This window comes from Mixophyes fleayi, chromosome 6 (genome assembly GCF_038048845.1).
Source record: "Mixophyes fleayi isolate aMixFle1 chromosome 6, aMixFle1.hap1, whole genome shotgun sequence".
Lineage (NCBI taxonomy): Eukaryota > Metazoa > Chordata > Amphibia > Anura > Limnodynastidae > Mixophyes > Mixophyes fleayi.
Window position 1 is genome coordinate 24,704,433 of NC_134407.1, and position 19,050 is coordinate 24,723,482.

Consider the following 19,050-nt stretch of genomic DNA (forward strand, 5'->3'; position numbering starts at 1 on the left):
CACGAAAAATGCATATATTGAGAAACTTAAATCTATGTGCCACTAAATAAGGTTCAGACGTTAATCCTGTAGCTTCTTCTTGGTGATGCAATGACACTACAAATTGGGTTTTGCTCAACTATAATCAAATATAACTCTGAAAAACAAATAAAAGATCAACTCTGCCTTGCCTGGAAGCTGTTTAATCAGCATTGTAAATTATCGGCTTCATAGGATACTGTATACTGTGACTAGTTATTATTCTACTAACAGCAACTACTGAGTGTAGGTTTCAATGTACATAAGTGAAATGGAGAAACACATTACATGATACATATGAAAGAGTCATGGGCCAAAGATTAGATCATGAACTATTTAATACACTTTAAAGATGTAACTCTGTGATTTCCTGAAATGAAAAATGATTTGACCTTTTCCAAGCTGTGAGTAGAGAAAATCTGTGCATTGCAATGACCTAGTTTTCCACTAATCAGGGTATTTCTTCACTAGAAGAGATGCTTTTGTATTATGCTACTATAATGGCATGGATGGCACATGATTGAAGCAATATCTCGTACAATTTTGTGTTCAATTTTCATAATTTTTATTTTCCAACACACCAAAAAATAACTTTTACTTTTGCTGGCCTTTTGTAACATGAAATTATGCGATAAATGTCCTCAAATAAATCAGTCCCTTGTTCTGTTGGGTTAATGACATGGCCAACGCTGCAAGAAAGTGTCTCATCCCTAAATCTTGTTCATGAGAAGAGTGTAACCTGGAAGGAAGGGGGCAGAGCCGGTGAAAGCTCTGTCGTTGTGGACCCAACCTCCTGCTGCTTCTTATCTTGGCAGACAGGAGGTGAGTGGTGGCATTACCTGTTCCTCAGACTGGGAATGTGGTGACATCATAGCCCAACACCCCAGCATATCACAGATATGGAGGAGCTGCAGCAGGCAGGTTGATAGGTAAGAAGCTGGTGGCTGCGGCTTCTCTATGTCATAGGCTGGCGCTCAGTGTGGGGGCACCAGAGAGATATTAAAAACACTGAATGAGTGACAATATGTCACTTATTCAGTGTTTAGGCTGCCTCTTACCATTGGTGTCCTTGGCGTATATTAACACAGGCCCTGGGCGGATTGTACAATGAACAAGCATGCTGAGAAGAGGGAGGTTCTGAATGCTCTCTTTTCACTACATCACATGTCATGTGATTGTTGTTATTTTTTTGCTGCTCTGTTGCCTCAGAATCCATTCCACCTTGTATTCTGAGATACTAATGGGGATTTCACATTGCAGCTGAATTATCAGCTCTTGCAAGACTTATTACTGCTCACTACCTAGCAGCTGATCATCCAACACTCTCTGCTCACATGATTTCTACCCAGCAACTGATCAATCAATGCTTCCTGCTCACATGATCTCTAACCAGCAGATGATTGGCCAGGACCTACATAAATACACTCATTGCCATTATTACCTTGCTGGAGGCTTACCTAGGCTAGTTCCTGCATCTTTGTCCTGTATAGATTAGTATATCTTCTGCTCCTGGATTCAGTGTGTTTGGCTTTGGCTATGTTTACTGGACTCATGTACCTATCCTGACTCTGCCAATTAACTAGTCTCTTTTGTGTCCTGTCTGTCCTGTTTTGTCTATGTGTGGCTCCATAGCTGCGAGTTTCCTTGACTACCTCACTCACGGCTAATAATAAATATACACTACTGGGATCAAGTCCGGGGGGCATCCGAGTACCAGTGAACAGTGTGGTTCCTGGAAAGGCAGCTTCTATTGGTGAAAAACATCCCGCACCATAGGTTCTGTATAGGGGTTATCAGTCCCTGTTTGTCGGGTTCATAACAATTGTGGTAGTTGTGACAATAGTGTGACCATTCTCTAGCACCATGTAATCAAAACATGCCCTTAATGCAGTGCCTTATTGTCACCAAATGAACATGATGTTTATCATAACTGCCGAAGGTCCCTAATGATTTCTTCTGTGAGCTTAGGTGAGCTTTTATTTGATATCTTTTCTTTTATAAATATAAAACATCTATCTGTCATTACATGCTGCCCTGCTTGAATGTTGAGTTTTTAACATCATAAGTCCATTTAACATTACCATTATCTTTAATTAGCAATATAATACCATATTACTCGTTGGATAGAAATACTCCTTGAAATTGTTAAGAGGAGCATTTTTACGCCACAGAAAAAAATGTAGTGCGGCTATTGGTTGTAAGGCTTGAGACATGTGACTTTTGTTGATACTTGCTGATTGGCTGTTCTATGTTCTATACATTGTGATGGACCTGATTCTCCAGTGAAAGTTATGTCACTACAGGAGCTATTCACAAATTAATTTGATGATGGTAAATTGATCAAGTTTGGCTGAATTTCAGAATTTGCCAAATTGATTGTCTCATCTCTATTGCAGACTAATGTCCATACTTTTATTTTGTATATTTGTTTTGCATGTCTTTGCATTGAATGGTAGTAGAGTCAGTCAGGTGACATTTGCTTACTTGGAAAGGAACATTTTTCTAGACAGATTGGACCACCCAATATGCAGATAGCTCATAGCTTTTAAAATATCAAATTATTTTTTCGTACAGTCTAGTTGCTCCAGCTACAGATTTACAATTGTAAAGGTGTATTTGTTAGATATGTAATTGTTGTCCCATAATGTTTCATATTTTCATATTTGTCCTGTAATTTGTCCATTTTCAGTATGTACGTAGTAATACATAGTTTGTTGGTCATTAAATAAAAATAGTCCCAATGATTAGTGACCGAGAAAACATAAATACTCAATGTTGACTGATGCTTACCATATCCATAGTGATTTAACTGGCAGATTCACCCAATATTGTAGCAAATATGGGGCAAGTATGACTTAATGGGCCTGATTCATCTTCGGGCGAAAATCCATTTGCGTGAAAAAACTGTGCGCATGCTCCAAAATGAGACTTTATGCCAGTGAACGCAAGTGTGTGCAATTTATGTCAGAATGCAACTGACACTTAGGGGGGAATTCAGTTGGCCGCGTTACTGGTAAAAGTAATGTGGCCTGTGCATTATTACCGTTATTACGGTAGGTTCAACGTGGGCTCTTTGCTCGCAGCTCCGAGCAGAAAGCTGGGTTAAAATTGCCGTAATAGCTTTCACGCTGCGCTAATTTTGGGAGAATTGAATTCCCCTTTAATGAGGATGGGAAGGGGTAGACGGACGCAGACAATGTACAGTAAAGGCTTAAGCAGATGCGGCTGTATCATTTGCACCAGCTACAGGGCAGGAGTTTGCAAGAAAGACAAACTGCAAAAATACATTTTATGTATAGTATGCATTAAGAACATCTTGATTTATGTATTTCATGTAAAATATATATATTATATATATATATATATATATATATATTTGTTTTTTTTTCTTAAAAACAAAAATTCTTTATTAATGTTTATATAGTTGTAAATTTATTTTAGAATATATTTTTTTTTCTGATGGGACTTTATCCATGTGCATATCCTGCACTGTGTTATTTCTGTCTACATACGGCAAGTAACGTATAGCTAGAGCATACTTATGCCCAGATTCACATGGAAATGTATCTTGATTTCCTCTTGTATTTGAATCCGGACAAGTTACGTGTGTTTTTTATACACAAGTTGCGCTCACGTTGCCTTCACAGATGAATCAGGCCCAATGTTTTAAAAAAAATAAACAGAATGTTCAAAATCTATCAGATCCTTTTCAGGCACCTGCTGGCTGGACATATAAGGCCGTATATAATCCGGGTGCTTGTACGAAGATACTAGTGTCCATTTATTCCATATCACCCCCTTACCCCGCTTCTCCAATTATTGGCAAGTTGTATCTCAACTACTTATATTAGGACTGGCTGGATTGGGTTTTTTTATGACGTATTATTATTATTATTATGAAGGTTATTAATGTCATTTTATGTTCTTTTCTCAGACAAGGAAAATGTAGAAAGAGAACAAGAGGGACTTGGCTCTGTGACACAGGGAGGTTCTCTCTCCGGCCTGGACCGCGCCCTTCCTGTCACTCCACCTCACAATGTCCAAGAAGGGCGCCAGCAGCAGAACCAAGGGAGACAGACCTGACCTACTAGCTTCCTTGCAGTCTGCCAATGAAGACCTGAGGGCTAAACTCACTGATATCCAGATTGAACTCCAACAGGAAAAGAGTAAGGTGGGTATATTGTGCATTGTTTACAAACAGATCTTATAACAATGTCTTATTCCATGAACACATCTTTTGTCAAACGTGTGGCAAACATCTGTTTAGCGGAAATTCTTCCCTCACAGCTAAGACAATCAGAACTGTTCTAATTAGCGGCTGGGGGGCAGGGGGGTGTTTGCCCAGCCCCCCCAGCCAGTCCCTTAGGGGGTTACCTTGGGCTGGGTCACTGGGCCAGCTGTATTTTTTTGCTTTAAAATGTTCCTAGTGCTGAGTCTTATCCCCGGGCTAAAATTTATCAGCGCTCCCCTGGCTCTAATCACTTTTATCTAGGTGAGGTGGGTGGTGTCAGACTCTGGGGGAGGGGCTTAGGGTTTACTCCCTGTCAATCTGGCTGGAAATGGGGGAGGAGCTTAGGGTTTACTCCCTGTCAATCTGGCTGGTAATGAGGGAGGAGCTTAGGGGATATAAAGGCGTGACTAGATAGGTGTCTAAGGTGAGTTCTAGGGATCACCAAGGGGAAACTGCGTTAAGTTCTTAATTGCACAAAATATCTTTGCAAAGTATAGATGATTCTCTGCAAGATCAATGAATAATTATAACTGAATCTGCCGCTAGGAATGGATATTTACCAACATTTCAACTTTTTTTTCCCTCTGTTTTGAGATTGATCTAGTTTCCTGGTGTTTTTAAATTCATATTTTCTTAGTCTTTGACTTTAAAGGGTGAGATTGCATAAATTTGGAAGGTAATTCCATATGTGTCCAAAGTTCTGCTATGGTCATCGTGACGCTGTGGACTGTCTATGTTCAAAGACCCAGCATCAATTGTTTATCATCTGCCCAAAGCGGCATTATGATTAAGGCTGGAGGCAGGGCCATATACTGGGGCCTACTCAATATTAGGCATTATTTATAGAGGAGAAGAAGATCAGGTAATGAGGAGTATGGGGAGTGTTGGTTAGTTTTAATAAAATGCTCATCCAGAAGAGGAAATTTTAATTCAAAGTCACACACTAACAAAATATGTGATAAAAACACTTCAAACAATCAAATTTGAGGACAGAAATATAAAAAATGTGTTTGAGGTTTGTACCTTATATTATGTCAAATCAAGTGTTAAAAATTCCCACCATTCTGTTTGAAAAACACTGGAGGGTATATTTACTAAAGTGCGGGTTTGAAAAAGTGGAGATGTTGCCTATAACAACCAATCAGATTCTAGCTGAACTAAATAAATGATAACTAGAATCTGATTGGTTGCTATAGGCAACAGCTCCAGTTTTTCAAGCCTGCAGTTTAGTAAATATACCCCTGAGCGTGCACTGGGAAGATAATTTATCTCAAATCACCAGGGGCATGGGATGAAGGTTGCCTTTTTAGGCACTGCTACAGTCTTCGAAAATGATACATGCTTGTTACATTTTATAAATAAACTGCAGGTATTTATAATATTCAAAGTCTATTGCTTGGGGCAGTCTAATGCAATGGTTTTGCATTTACGAGCAATAATTACAGTAATGCAAGTAAAATAAATTATGAAAGCCATTGCCAGTTATTTTAATACCCAGGGGATGCTGTGCTATAAACTGTGCGTGTGATCTATATTAACAAAACCTTTATTGCAATATACAAATTATAAATTATAAATGATAAAGTATAATTCATTGCAATATACAAGTAGGTCATTGTTACATTGTATGTGCTCTTTTATCTATTCTGCAAAGTTCCATCTTCTAGCCCAATAAGGTCACTGAGCAATAATGGTATATGATATAATGGTATAACAATAATGATATATAATAATGATATAATAATAATGGTATAATAATAATAATAATGTTATATGTTATAATAATGGTATATGCTATAATGGTATAACAATAATGGTATATGTTATAATAAGGGCATATGGCCTAGGTTCCCAAACTGTGCGCCGCGACTCCCAGGGGTGGCGCGGTGCTGTCACAGGGGTGTTGTGGACAGGAAGAAGAAGAAGAGGAAAAAAAATATAAAAAAAACCACAAAAAAATTACCAATCCGGCAGCACCGAGACCCAGCATCCTCCTCCCTCCTCGCTTCTCACTGAATGACGTCACGTCCGACATATTCAGTGAGAAGCAGCAGGAGAGAGGATGCTGGGTCCCGGGCACCGCTGGATTGGTAAGTTGTTTTTTTTCCCTTTTTTTTCTTCTTCCTGTCCATGGCGGGATGCAGAGGGGGTAGAGCGCGGATGCAGAGGGGGCAGAGTGTGTGGATGCAGAGAGGGCAGAGTGTGTGGATGCAGAGGGGGCACAGAGTGTGTGGATGCAGAGGGGGCACAACATGGGGGCACAGTGCGGATGCTTAGGGGGCAGAGAGCGGATGCAGAGGGGGCAGAGTGTGTGGATGCAGGGGGCACAGAGTGTGTGGATGCAGAGGGGGCACAACGCGGGGGCACAGTGCGGATGCTTAGGGGGCAGAGCGCGGATGCAGAGGGGGCAGAGTGTGTGGATGCAGGGGGCACAGAGTGTGTGGATGCTGGGGCACAGTGTGAGGTAGCTGTAAATTATTCTTTGACAGAAATATAATTGAAAAAATTTTTTTAAAAAATATTATTTTCCCTTGGATTTATGTATATTATTTTTGCATTCAACTAAATAAGTATTTCTGTCCTGACCTAAATACTTATTACATTTTTTTTTACTACTTAATAAAACGGGAATGCTCGATAATTATTTTGGAGGGGGGCCTTGAAAAAATTATGGAGACTCTAAGGGTGCCGCGAACTGCAAAAGTTTGGGAACCACTGGCATATGGTATAATGGTATATATTATAATAATGGCATAATAGTAATAATGGTATAACAATAATGGTGCATGTTATAATAACGGTATATGGTATAATTCTATAACAATAATGGTATATGTTATAATAATGGTATATGGTATAATGGTATAACAGTACTGGTATATGGCATAATGGTATAACAATAATGGTAAATGTTATAATAATGGTATATGGCATAATGGTATAACAATAATGGTATATGTTATAATAATGGTATATGGTATAATGGTATAACAATAATGGTATATGGGATAATGGTATAACAATAATGGTATATGTTATAATAATGGTATATGGTATAACAGTATAACAGTAATGGTGCATGTTATAATATTGGTATATGGTATAATGGTATAACAGTAATGGTATATGGGATAATATTGGTATATGGTATAATGGTATAACAGTAATGGTATATGTTAATGTGTTTCGGTTTTTGGAATCTCACATCTCTTCCCATTTTATTTTATTCTCTGAAGTTAATATAGAGTTTTGGTTGTATTTCCAAAGCAGAATTTCTCTCGACTAGGTATTTTGAGTAGAGTGAAAATTGTAATTTTCAATGCTATATCAGATTGTTGTCCGTCCTTGGGCAAAAACCCTACAATTTTGGGGCACCCCACTCCCTACGGTCTCCCACTGTAATTAGAGTAGAGCAGCGCACTGCCGTCCACATCCAGGAGAGGAGAGAGCTGCAGGGCCCAGTTTATCTGTTCAAGCAGCTATAATGGTGGGTGTTGTAAATGCAGATCCTGAGGGACTTGGCTGCAGCTTCTGGTCAGTCAGGAGCTGCATTTACTATATACATACAGGGTCTGATTCATTAAGGAAAGTAAGGGAAAAAAAGAAGTACATTTTCTTCTGGACATAATAACCATGTTACGATGCAAGGGGTGCAAATTAGTTTATTATTTTGCACATAAATTAAATACTGGCTGTTTTTCATGTAGGACACAGATACTTGATAGCTTTATTTTTACACTGAAATTTAAAGTTGATCTAGGACATGCCCTACCCCAACTATAAATCTGTCCCCACATTTTACCTCCCCCTCCAATGCAACATGGTTTTGCCAAGGTGCAAAGTTACTCCTTTTTTCTGCTTTACTTTCCTCAATGAATCAGGCCCACTGAGTGGGAGTTTGAAAGTCCTGCCCAATAATTCACTGCCAGCAGCGAGGGCTGGCTCATATCTTTGCCATCGTTACAGGATGTAAATGAATGCTATCTGGTCATGGTGGGGGAGGAATACATAGAGGAATGGAAGTCAAACAATGGCATTGTTTAGCGTTTCTGCAATGGTCGATAACCCCTATGTAAAATTCCACATTGTTATCTTATTGATAATAAGCTGCTAAGCTCTGCCCTGATTATTTAAGGACAATACAAATAAACAACTCTGCCTAATGGATATGAAGGTTTTGGTGAAAAAGACACAACAGGCCAGCATCATAAAGCAATATATTGTATTACTATTATTATACCCTGCTGTCTGTGTCTGTATCAGTTCAGGGGAAACAAATAGCGATAAGTACAACTGCTGAAGCATTAAAGTTGCATTGACCCCTATGTCCAATAAACCCAGTGTACTGTATCTTAAACTAGAATCGGTGAACCTTACATAACCATACCGGTGAAATACAAACTGTACTTGCATTTTTTTATGCAGACTATGTATTTAATGAGCTCTGCTGTCTCCAACATTGTCTCCCGTAACGCTTATATTGCTGCAACGGCAGATCTTCAGCTTTCATCAACAAAGCTTATTCATGCCCGCAGAATGGCTGTTATTAAGGCCTTGGCTGAGATTTCATGTTTATCCCTGCAAGGCAATTTTATTATAAATTACAGTAATTATATGTGGAGTAGAAGCACAATGTCTTCCTAAGTGTTTTAGATTAGTCTATTCAAATATCAAATTTTGTAATGTTTTTTTTCCGTTAATTCCAAACAAGTAATGTGGTTTTATGGAGTGTCCGTATGTAGATGATGAGGTTGAACACAGTATGAAAGAGAGGAAGTAAGATGTTATCCCTATACTGAATAGGGTAGGGATAACATCAATTCCATAGTAATGGAGAGGTCAATTAAAATTCAATAAATTGGCTCAAATGTTATGAAAGCTGTTTTTATTTATTTATTTTAGAAATGCCTTTTAAAATCTTCTTGGACCATTTGCACCTTTTGTGATATATAGAACTATACAGTAACAATTCGTCTATGCTAGATTACTTTTGTATTTGCTCGATATTGTATTGGCTTATCTGACCAACCAGAATGCTTTGTTCTTTCCTCTACAGCCTATTGGTATTTGTGCAATTGTAATTGAGCAAAGCACTTACAACTTCTTCTTGGTATGTTACTGTTGGCCATTTATGCTACTTCATTGTTAAAAATTCTACACCCAGAACAGCTATAACATAGCTACTTATAAATATTTGTATTAATCTTGTACGTCGCTCACATTGTGCCCAATAATTCATAAATAAAGTTCTGCTTGTTTGTTCTGGATCTTTTTCTATGTCTAGGTCGGCAAACTCGAGAGAGAGAAAAATCAAGAGATCCGCCAAATCCGGGAACACGAGCAGCATAAGTATATTGTTCTTGTGACCGAGCTGAAAGCCAAACTGCATGAGGAGAAAACTAAGGAGCTGCAAGCGGTCCGGGAAGCCCATTTGAGACAGCACGACGCTGAAATGATACGGGTCATTAAAATAAAAGATCACGAGAATCAGAGGCTGCAGGCCGTGGTGAATGCCCTGAGAGATGCCGCCCCGGACAAAGTCAAGACCGTTCTTTACAATGAGGCAAAGGAAGAAGCCAAAAAAAGTTTTGAGTTTGAGAAAATCAAAATGCAACAAGAGATTTTTGAGCTAAAAGGAGCCAAAAAGCAAGTGGAGGAGTCGCTGACTGTGGTTATTCAAGCGGATAAAATGAAGGCTGCGGAAATCAGGAGCGTGTTTCATTTGCATCAAGAGGAGATCTTCAAAATTAAGAGGGAGTGTGAGAGAGAAATTCGTAGATTGGTATGTGCTGAAATCACTTTTAATTTAAATGTTGTGCTAAAATCTTCTTTTTCTAATAACAGTCTTGTCTTGTATTTCCAATTTAGAGCTGTTAAGGTGTAATGTTGCATGATCCATGTTACAGATTTAAAATTCAAATTATTTTAGTATGAAGAATTGCAAACATATATATACAGCTATGTCCTTCTTTACCAATAAATGGATTAGGTGCAAATTTGACAAAGTTATATGCCAATAGGACACACCCCAAGACTATAATACCATGTCGTCTATGATAAAAGTAGCTTGCAACATAAAAAAAAGTATCAATAAGTAATGTATAGAGAACAGAGGACTCTATGTATTAGCTACTTCTTACATGACAGCAAAAAAAATAATATATACAACACATTGGGGTATATTTTCTAAACTGCAGGTTTGAAAAAGTGGAGATGTTGCCTATAGCAACCAATCAGATTCTAGCTGTCATTGTGTAGAATGTACTAAATAAATGACAGCTAGAATCTGATTGGTTGCTATAGGCAACATCTCCACTTTTTCAAACCCATAGTTTAGTAAATATACTATATTGGGTGTTACAAATATAACTTACAGTTTACTATTCTACCCTTTATTAAAAAAAAAATTTGTTCAATTAAATCCTTACCATTTATTTAACTTTGACAATCCCTTCTCTTGTGTTACTTCCCCAGAATACAATCAAACTCTACGTTCATAAGTTCATTTATTTTAGTTTCTCATAACTGATTTCCCTTCTGCAGGTAAATCATGGCCACTTATTTTATTTTTAGCATAAGGTGTCAGAGTTACAGATTCCTAATTGATTTTTATTACCAAACATATTGACGCAGAACTTTAAAAAGCAATAAGCAAGTGTAATCCTATTATAGCACATACAAAAATGATAATACCATATAATATGTGTGAATTTATGTTCAAAGCCATTTAAGAATAACTTTAAAGTTATTTTTAGTAGCCTTTCTTATGTGTTTGAAACTATCAAGATCCCCTTTTGATTTAGCAGGGATTAAAGTATAACGTACTTTACCTATAAATGCACTGGACTGTCCTCAGCTAGCCAAGAGTTAGAGCTGTTACGGATTAATGTTGCATCATCCAGACTACAGATTTAAAATACAAATTAGTTTAGTATGAAAAACTATCAAGAAGAAATGCAAATATACACATATATAATTTATCACCGTAATATGCCATATCTTATGGGGTTCTATTCTGTAAAGCAGGCATGGATAACCTGTGACTCTCCCGGTGTTGTGAATCCAGCATGCCCTGCGAGCTATCAGCTGGTTAGCGGTATTATTGTAGTTCCTAAAAGAATATTAACAGAGGATTCTACTAGCAAAGCAGCAGCCGCTGGTACTGATATCATACAAAGGAAAAAATATTATGATATAGAATCAAGCAGTGTTATTTGTTTAGCTATAGGACTGTGTTATATCTCTGTGTTTGTGTCAGAACTCCCACAGGAAAAGTATCCATTTGATGACAGAAAGGTATAAACAATCGCTGTAATTTGGTAACCCAAGAGCAGGAGAATTGGAAGTTCTTGATTTTTAGTTTTCTCCGTCAGGGGAACAATAAAAATAGTTCAATCTAGTTGCACAGTTCACCTATCCCTTAGTGGTTAATGGGAGTTGGAGGACTGAGAAGGGAAACATGTTTATTTAAATGTAATGTTAAACAGTACAAGATAACTGACAGTGTGATAGGGGTGTATTAGAATCACCTTCCACTGTAGCAATTTCTTCTGTTAGAGAGAGAGAGAGAACAAATTAGAAGTGTTCAATAACACACATCTCCTGCTAGCCCTGGGTCTAGTCATGTATCAAAAGACCCTTCTCAAAAGCTGGAACTATTTACTGAGGGCTGAGTTATCAGGTGTTAATTTCTCTGCACACTCCATAGATATCTCTGGACGCTGCTGGTCGTGAGTGTATACACACTGCAGAACTGGAACAACACCGTGCCATCATTCAACGAGATTTTTAGTTCAGTTTAAACGATACGATGAGATTTGGAACAATCACCGTTCATCGTTGGACAGTACACCCTAATGCAATTTCAGGCCGAACGGTTGTTTATCGTGTAATAGGCCTGATAATCTGCTGACAACCCTGTAGTGTGTACCCAACCTAACAAAGATTTCACTTAATCTCTCAAAATCTGTTTCTGACTCTTTTGTCTTATTCACAAGCATTTATTTTAGACCAATGTGTGAGCGCTGGTTTCGGGGTACCGAGGCTTGCTGCCCCTATTTTCAATCTCTGATAACCTGATTTCCTTGTAGCATATTTCAGTCGACTGGAGAGAATGTTAATGAAACAAACAAGTTGTTGTAGTTTCAGAATCAGCTCTGAGAGACTTCTCAGACTGCTCCTTTATTTATACCTAAGCTCGAGCATTAACTGGTTAACAACAAAGTACATATAAGGAAATATCTTTTCGTTTAAAAAATCTTTCTTTGCAACAGTAAGTACATATAAGGCAAAATCCTTTGTCCAGGGCTGTGAAAATATCTTTCAGGCCATTGTTTTTTAGTCTTGCACCCTGTAATTGTCTCTGGTCCATGGGAAACACTTGTTTTCTTCACTTCTTATGTCAAGGGCGTAGTTCTCATATCTGTAATTATAGCTTTTAAGGTATTTCGCACATATATTTGTACCTTTAATAACTATTCATTGTTTTATACTCTCACACTGGATAATGATGCTGGTCTGCCTCTTGATTCTACATTATAGGGCTTGAGGGGTGTTGGAAGTCTAGGATGTCATCAGTGGGATGATCAGGCTTTTGAAATGGTGTTAGTTCTTTTAAATAATCTAAATATAAATGTATTAAATAATTACCATTTCATATTCAGCTATATTAGTTCATCATTGTGCATTTCTTCAGAAACATACCTTTTAACCTTCTACAGAACCCATTTAATATATTAGACATGTGTACAGCCAATAAAATGTCTTCTCACAACAGTCTGTAATCATTACTCTTCATATAGTCTATGACACCACTTTCTATATTCCTCATAAGAGTTTGCAAAAAAAAAAAAATCAACCAAGAAAAACCTTCACAGTATTTCTAAATTCAGTTGCCAACTATATTGTAATGAAAAATGCATTTGGGGATACAAAAGTAAGCTTCCAAAATACAACAAAACCAATTTAAAATACATAAAAGATTAAACAAAAACCATCCCTACTGCATGACAATTAAACACAGAAATGTCTGCATGTACTCTCTCAAAGTGCTTATTTAATGCTCCACCTAGACATTCTAATTTTTCTTAAATTAAAGATACCTTGAACAGGGCCAGATTGTCTGTTATGTGAATGCTAGGGGGCTGACCAGCCACCTGCCACTGCCTGCATAAATTATGCATTATATAAAAAAATAAAAACAGCCCTATAAGCAAGCGGGCCTGGATTTCAGGGGGAAGGCCCCCCCCGAATTCTGATGCTAAGCTGGCCTTTATAGGGTTATTAGCAGTGTGACATTGGCAGCTATACTGACAATGCAGAAGGTTTGACTATTCATTCACAGTTCAGCACTATGCACTTTCTGAGTGCACTGGCTGGAGTAGTGCTTTTTTTTGTAGTGGAGCTCAATTGGTGTAACACTATTTCCTCTGGGGCACAAGCTGGTGTGTTCTGTTTTCTGTGTGGTCACGTGCTGGTGTTATGGTTTTATGTTGTTGTGGTGTACTTACACGTTTGCTTTTCATAGTAAATACACATATATCCAGCTGGTGTACCATAATGTGGGTCTTTACTATAACTTCCTACCATCTTGTAATTCTCATTTCACACCAGGGGCGCACGCAGGGGGGTTTCTGGGTCTCCAGAAACCCCTCCCCTCCACAAAAAAGTGCCCTACATAGCGGCACTATACTATACAGCAGCGGCGGCGCTGTCAAAGAAGCGTCTGCGGCGGTGTTGTATCGTATACAGCACCGCCGCGGACGCTTCTTTGACAGCGCCGCGGCTGTTGTATAGTACAGTGCTGCCGAAACGGAGCTGCTGCGCATGCGCGGGCGCATGCACGGCAGCTCTCTTGCTTTTTTTTTTGGGGGTGGAGGGGAAACCCCCCCTTAAAAATCCTCCGTGCGCCCCTGCACACTACTAGAGTAATTGAGAAACAAAGTGAAAGTAAGATACTGTCCAACTTCAGAGCACGATTCCCTGCAAAGGATGCACTGTCTACAATTGAGCAGTGAAAACTTAACGTATAAAATAGAGACTAAAGTCTTTGAATCTTAAACAATTATCCTGGTCTTAGCAGCTGTATTGTATGGTCTTTGACTACCCTGGACCTCTCCAGATGACACGCACATAGTGATAGACTGGGTTTGATGTGCCTCATTTTAATCAGGCACCTGAAATATGGGCGGTTGTCTATTACAAGCTGGTTCACACAGTGAGAAATAAAATGATTAAAGGTACCGCTCACGTCCGCTAGTTCATACACTCTCAACACACAGTGACTCTGTAATTCACACAATGTACATTTATTCATCATACCAGATTGAAACCTGTTGTGCTATTTTTTATCCTGAATGCAGAACAATATAATTATTACTGATATTACTACAACAGAGATGACACATATATAGTTAATGTGTAGTAATCACATTACAGGTTATGATTTTTTTTATCAATCAACACTTTACAAGTCAGTTGCAGTAGGTTTGGCTGCAGAGAGGAGACAGATGGCCGTAACTGAGTCAACAGTCACAGAGACAATTATAAGCAGAGTTCAAATCAATGAATTAGAGAACAATCTGACTTGTTGCATGCAGCTTATGTAACCCCTGCACACCTGATCCTACAATGCTATCTTACACATAAATATAAACATATATATATATATATATATATATATATATATATATATATATATATTATATATCTATAATATAAATGTCTAGTGGCGTGTGTTAGTCTGTCTGTGTGTGTGTGTAAAAAATAAAACCAAGCTGCAGCGCCACCTGCTGGGCGGAGTTATACACTGACCTACTAAATTCTTAGTGTGTGTGGGAAAAAAAAATTCAGAAAGGGCTGAAATTTGGTATACTAAGATGTTTTTAATTTGTTAATTTAATTTGTTAATTGTTAAAAGCGTTTATAAAGATTTTAAAAATATATATATATATTTCTTGAAGGAGAAGTGACAGTTGGGAGTGGTTGGTGGTTGTCGGGGGTGACAGTGGGGAGTGGTTGGTGGTTGAGGCCTGGGCTATGGCCCAAATGCATGACAAGAACCTTTTTAACACCTTAAGTAGCTTGATTTGACTAGAATGCATGAGTATCATGCACGGGTTAACTTGTATGTATATATATATATATATATATATATATATATTCATTCATATGAACCCTTTCCATTTATTTATGAATGTGTCCATCTCCATAGACAAGCACTGAATGTTTGCATTTGTCATTCATCATTCAAACATAAGTGACCCTTGAGTTTGTGGTAAGATTATGGAGATTATCCATAAAGTACATTTTCATTCATCCATTCTCATCCATGATCCCTCCATAAGCTCTTTTGAGGACATCATGACAAATATAGGAGTCGGAATTAGTTACTTCTAAAATGACTCTGCTGCTCCTAAAAATCCTCCATACCCAGAAGAGGAATGGATGGTGTGGATCAGAATGTGACCTGCGATATATACCAAGTTAAGTAACCACAATAGACTTCTCTTAATATACAGACAATAAGAATCATCTTGAACTATTCTTAATTTTTTTGTTTTTGTTTTTTTTACAGATTTCAGAGCAAAAGAAACTGCAGAAGAAGGTTTATCAAGGCCGAATGGTGAGACCGAGTTCCCTTTTTACAGGGCATGCGACTGAATCAAATGAAAATTAAAAGATTTTAGCTGAAAATTAGAAATGGTGTAATTCTTTGCACAAACTGCTTTTTGCGTCTTTGTCTAACTTTAGTTGTAGGCTTCAACAAAATGGAGATCTAAACGTGACAAGTTGTAAGAAGGTTCTAAACATGAACAGCTTGAGGCTCAAAGACAGAACTATCGTAGAATGCACAGGACCTTGTTTGTCCGTTAGTAGATGCCCAGGAGAAGCAATGGAAAATGTAACTTAACCTGTCTCCTACACACAGAGGAGACAGTAATTTTGTCCCTAGTTCCTCACTATTGATAGGGCGCTTCATTCTCACAAATATAGACTCCTCCCACAAAATTGCTGGCTCCACTGTATGTAGGTGACAGCTCTACTTTAAACCCTTTAAAGCAGGGGTGTACAAACTTTAGTGATATGGGATCTACTTTTTATTCAATTACTGTATGGTGATTTGACAACTTCTTATTATGGTGTAACACGAGCCTTTTTGACCCACATCAACCTTAAAGAACATTCAGAACCAAATATTGGTAATAGATATTGAAGAAAGAAGAAAAGAAGTTTTTATTTTACATTTAATAAAGTGATAAACAAGGGTTTCAGGAGTGATTTATCCGATTAAAATTTATTTATTTTTACATTTTTGATATAATGGACAAGGGTCATAGGGATCTTTTCAGTGCGGGGCTGGTAGCCTCTGGGAGGGGACGTGATTTATTTTGTACCCCCACCCCTTCCCAAATAGAGGGAGCATCTCTGCGCTAAACAGCCTTTGGTTGGGGGAACACCACACTTGACAGGGTGTGAGCGTTCACTATTTACTTCAGTGTGTCAGCACAGGAGCACATGAATGCTGTGAACGCTACAGCTTAAGAAAAATCCCTGAAAATCTCAAAGGAAGGATGTACTGCTAATCAGCGCACTCTGCAAAAAAACACATGGAATACTACCTGGCGTGAAAAGGGGGCCGTGATCAGAAAACTATCCGGGGTGTACTGGTAAAGGTATGTTTAATCCTCTTGTAATTGGACAGTGAAAATGACTGAATGGACTGCACTTGTTACAGTGTATTTTGGTCACCTTTTAGCCAGCAGCAAGTAGATTTCACAATATTGATGTCATTCAGGGTAGTGAAGAAAGTGTGAATATATATATATATATATATATATATATATATATTTATATTTATATATTTAACTTTTATTTTTTTTAGTAGAACATTTTCCCTGTAAAGTGATGGCCAGCTGAACTGTTTTGCAGATCTGCACACGCAGAATTTTTGCTGTTTATGGCACTTCCTAGAAATCCTTCAGTTCCACCCTGAACCTATGTTTTATGTCCCATCTCCAGACTTCAAGGTGCTGGGATGACAGATTAAGCCACCTGAGAGTCACATAAGTCTCCAGCTCAGACAACATTGGCAGGTCCCCAGGCGGCTAACAAATGGTAGTTGTGTGATTAGATTTGTGTAATAAATCAATGGTGCTAATTCAGATGGGGAGGGGGTTCTACATAACATCTTAACAGTTTTATCCTCTTTGTAGCAGGGAGCAGTATTGCTGAAAGCATCTCTGCCTTATCAATATATCATCAAGGTACAATGCGTTCAAATATATATATGTAGTGCTAAAGCCTTATGATTAGATGTAAATCTGGTAGAGCTCACAAAATAGCATGCTTAACTGTGTGTGGGTGACAGGTAAAGTGTTAGATGTTTATGCTTCAATTATGTGTAAAGCGGTTTATTTCAATCAATGGTGTATTTTTGGTTGCCATGGAGACAGTAGGCTACACACATCCTAGTTATCTCTTCCCGTATCCCCAAGTGCATTTTCTTTTTAAAAGTAGCCATGGCTATCACGAGTATTTGCATTGCAACTGTGATGGACCTAGGGACCTATGTGGGATCGGTACATCTGTTTTCACAACATAAATGTTCCCCTATTACATAAAAATAACAATTGCATGTCACATTTTGCCACAAGTCAACTCCTTCTGAATTATAATCCAGTATTTTTAACCACATGTATAATTAACACATTTTGTGAACTTTCTTCCCTAGATAGTATTAAGTAACAGGTCCACCCTTGACATACTGCATTCTGTTTATTTTTGGATATTTAACTCTGCAGTACTATAGCCTTATGCTACGAATTTCTAAACCATTCCACCTTTTTGTGCCTCCATATTTTCCTCTGCTGACGGGGGGGGGGGGGGGGGGATTTACCAATGTGGGATTTACCAATTCTATCATATAAGAGGACCATGAATGACTCTTTGTTTGCACCTGATCACTGGCGGTGACTGCTGACTAAATGATGGAGGATCTTCTTCCGGATGGTATTTCATGCTTTATGACACCTATGCACTAAATGAGGACTTCCAAATGGCATCTGACTTTAAGGTGTTCCCCAGGACACTCAGTGCTGCGATTCTAAAAAAAATCAGCTAGAAAACACAGAAGCTGTGGAAGATGTGATTCTTTAGGTAAAACTTTTACAACGACATGCCAGCCTTCCTGGTGTGCTATTGATGTGTATGAACTTGAACTTAATTTGACTTTACTAATTTGTTTCCCTTCTGCAAATTTATATGGCCAGTTAATATTGTATAAGAGTTTTGTCTCTAAGTTAATTAGTCCTCTTATCGTGCCTTTTGATTTTTTATTGGCATTTTGCTGCCAGTTATACTGTATACAACCAACTTTATTGTATGAGAACCTTAATTAGGACTGATAAGTTCATTAATTCTTTGATCGGATCACACTGCACTATGGTTACCATTCTCATTTCCTCTATGTTTTACATAGCTGCCCCTAAAATATTAAATACGTTTTCTTACTCAAGAGCCGAAGGGGGGTTGGTGAGACTCGGCTCAGCAGTCTATTTGGGATAAAAACATAGGACGATTCTACCGATTGTTTTGTGAAATCTTTGGAGATAGATATAGTAACAGATGAATAATATCTCTGTACAATTGATGTGCAGAGTTCATACACATCAATACAACACCAGGAAGGCTGGTAAGTCATTGAAAAAGTTTTCCCTAAGGAACCACATCCTCCAATGCTTCTGTGCTTTCTAGCTGATTTTTTTTTTTCTAGAATTGAAGCACAGGATGTCCTGGGGCAA

General features: G+C 38.1%; 1 protein-coding gene across 5 annotated transcripts in view; it reads left to right on the forward strand.

The window, feature by feature from the left end:
- JAKMIP3 (Janus kinase and microtubule interacting protein 3) overlaps positions 1-19,050 on the forward strand; it is a 114,673-nt gene that overhangs the window by 30,413 nt on the left and 65,210 nt on the right. For all 5 annotated transcript variants that reach the window (XM_075216040.1, XM_075216041.1, XM_075216038.1 and 2 more), the window contains exons 2-3: positions 3,953-4,189; positions 9,534-10,031. In XM_075216040.1, coding sequence (XP_075072141.1) covers positions 4,055-4,189; positions 9,534-10,031 — 633 coding nt within the window. In that variant the 5' untranslated portion in view covers positions 3,953-4,054. The remainder of the gene's footprint in view (positions 1-3,952; positions 4,190-9,533; positions 10,032-19,050) is intronic.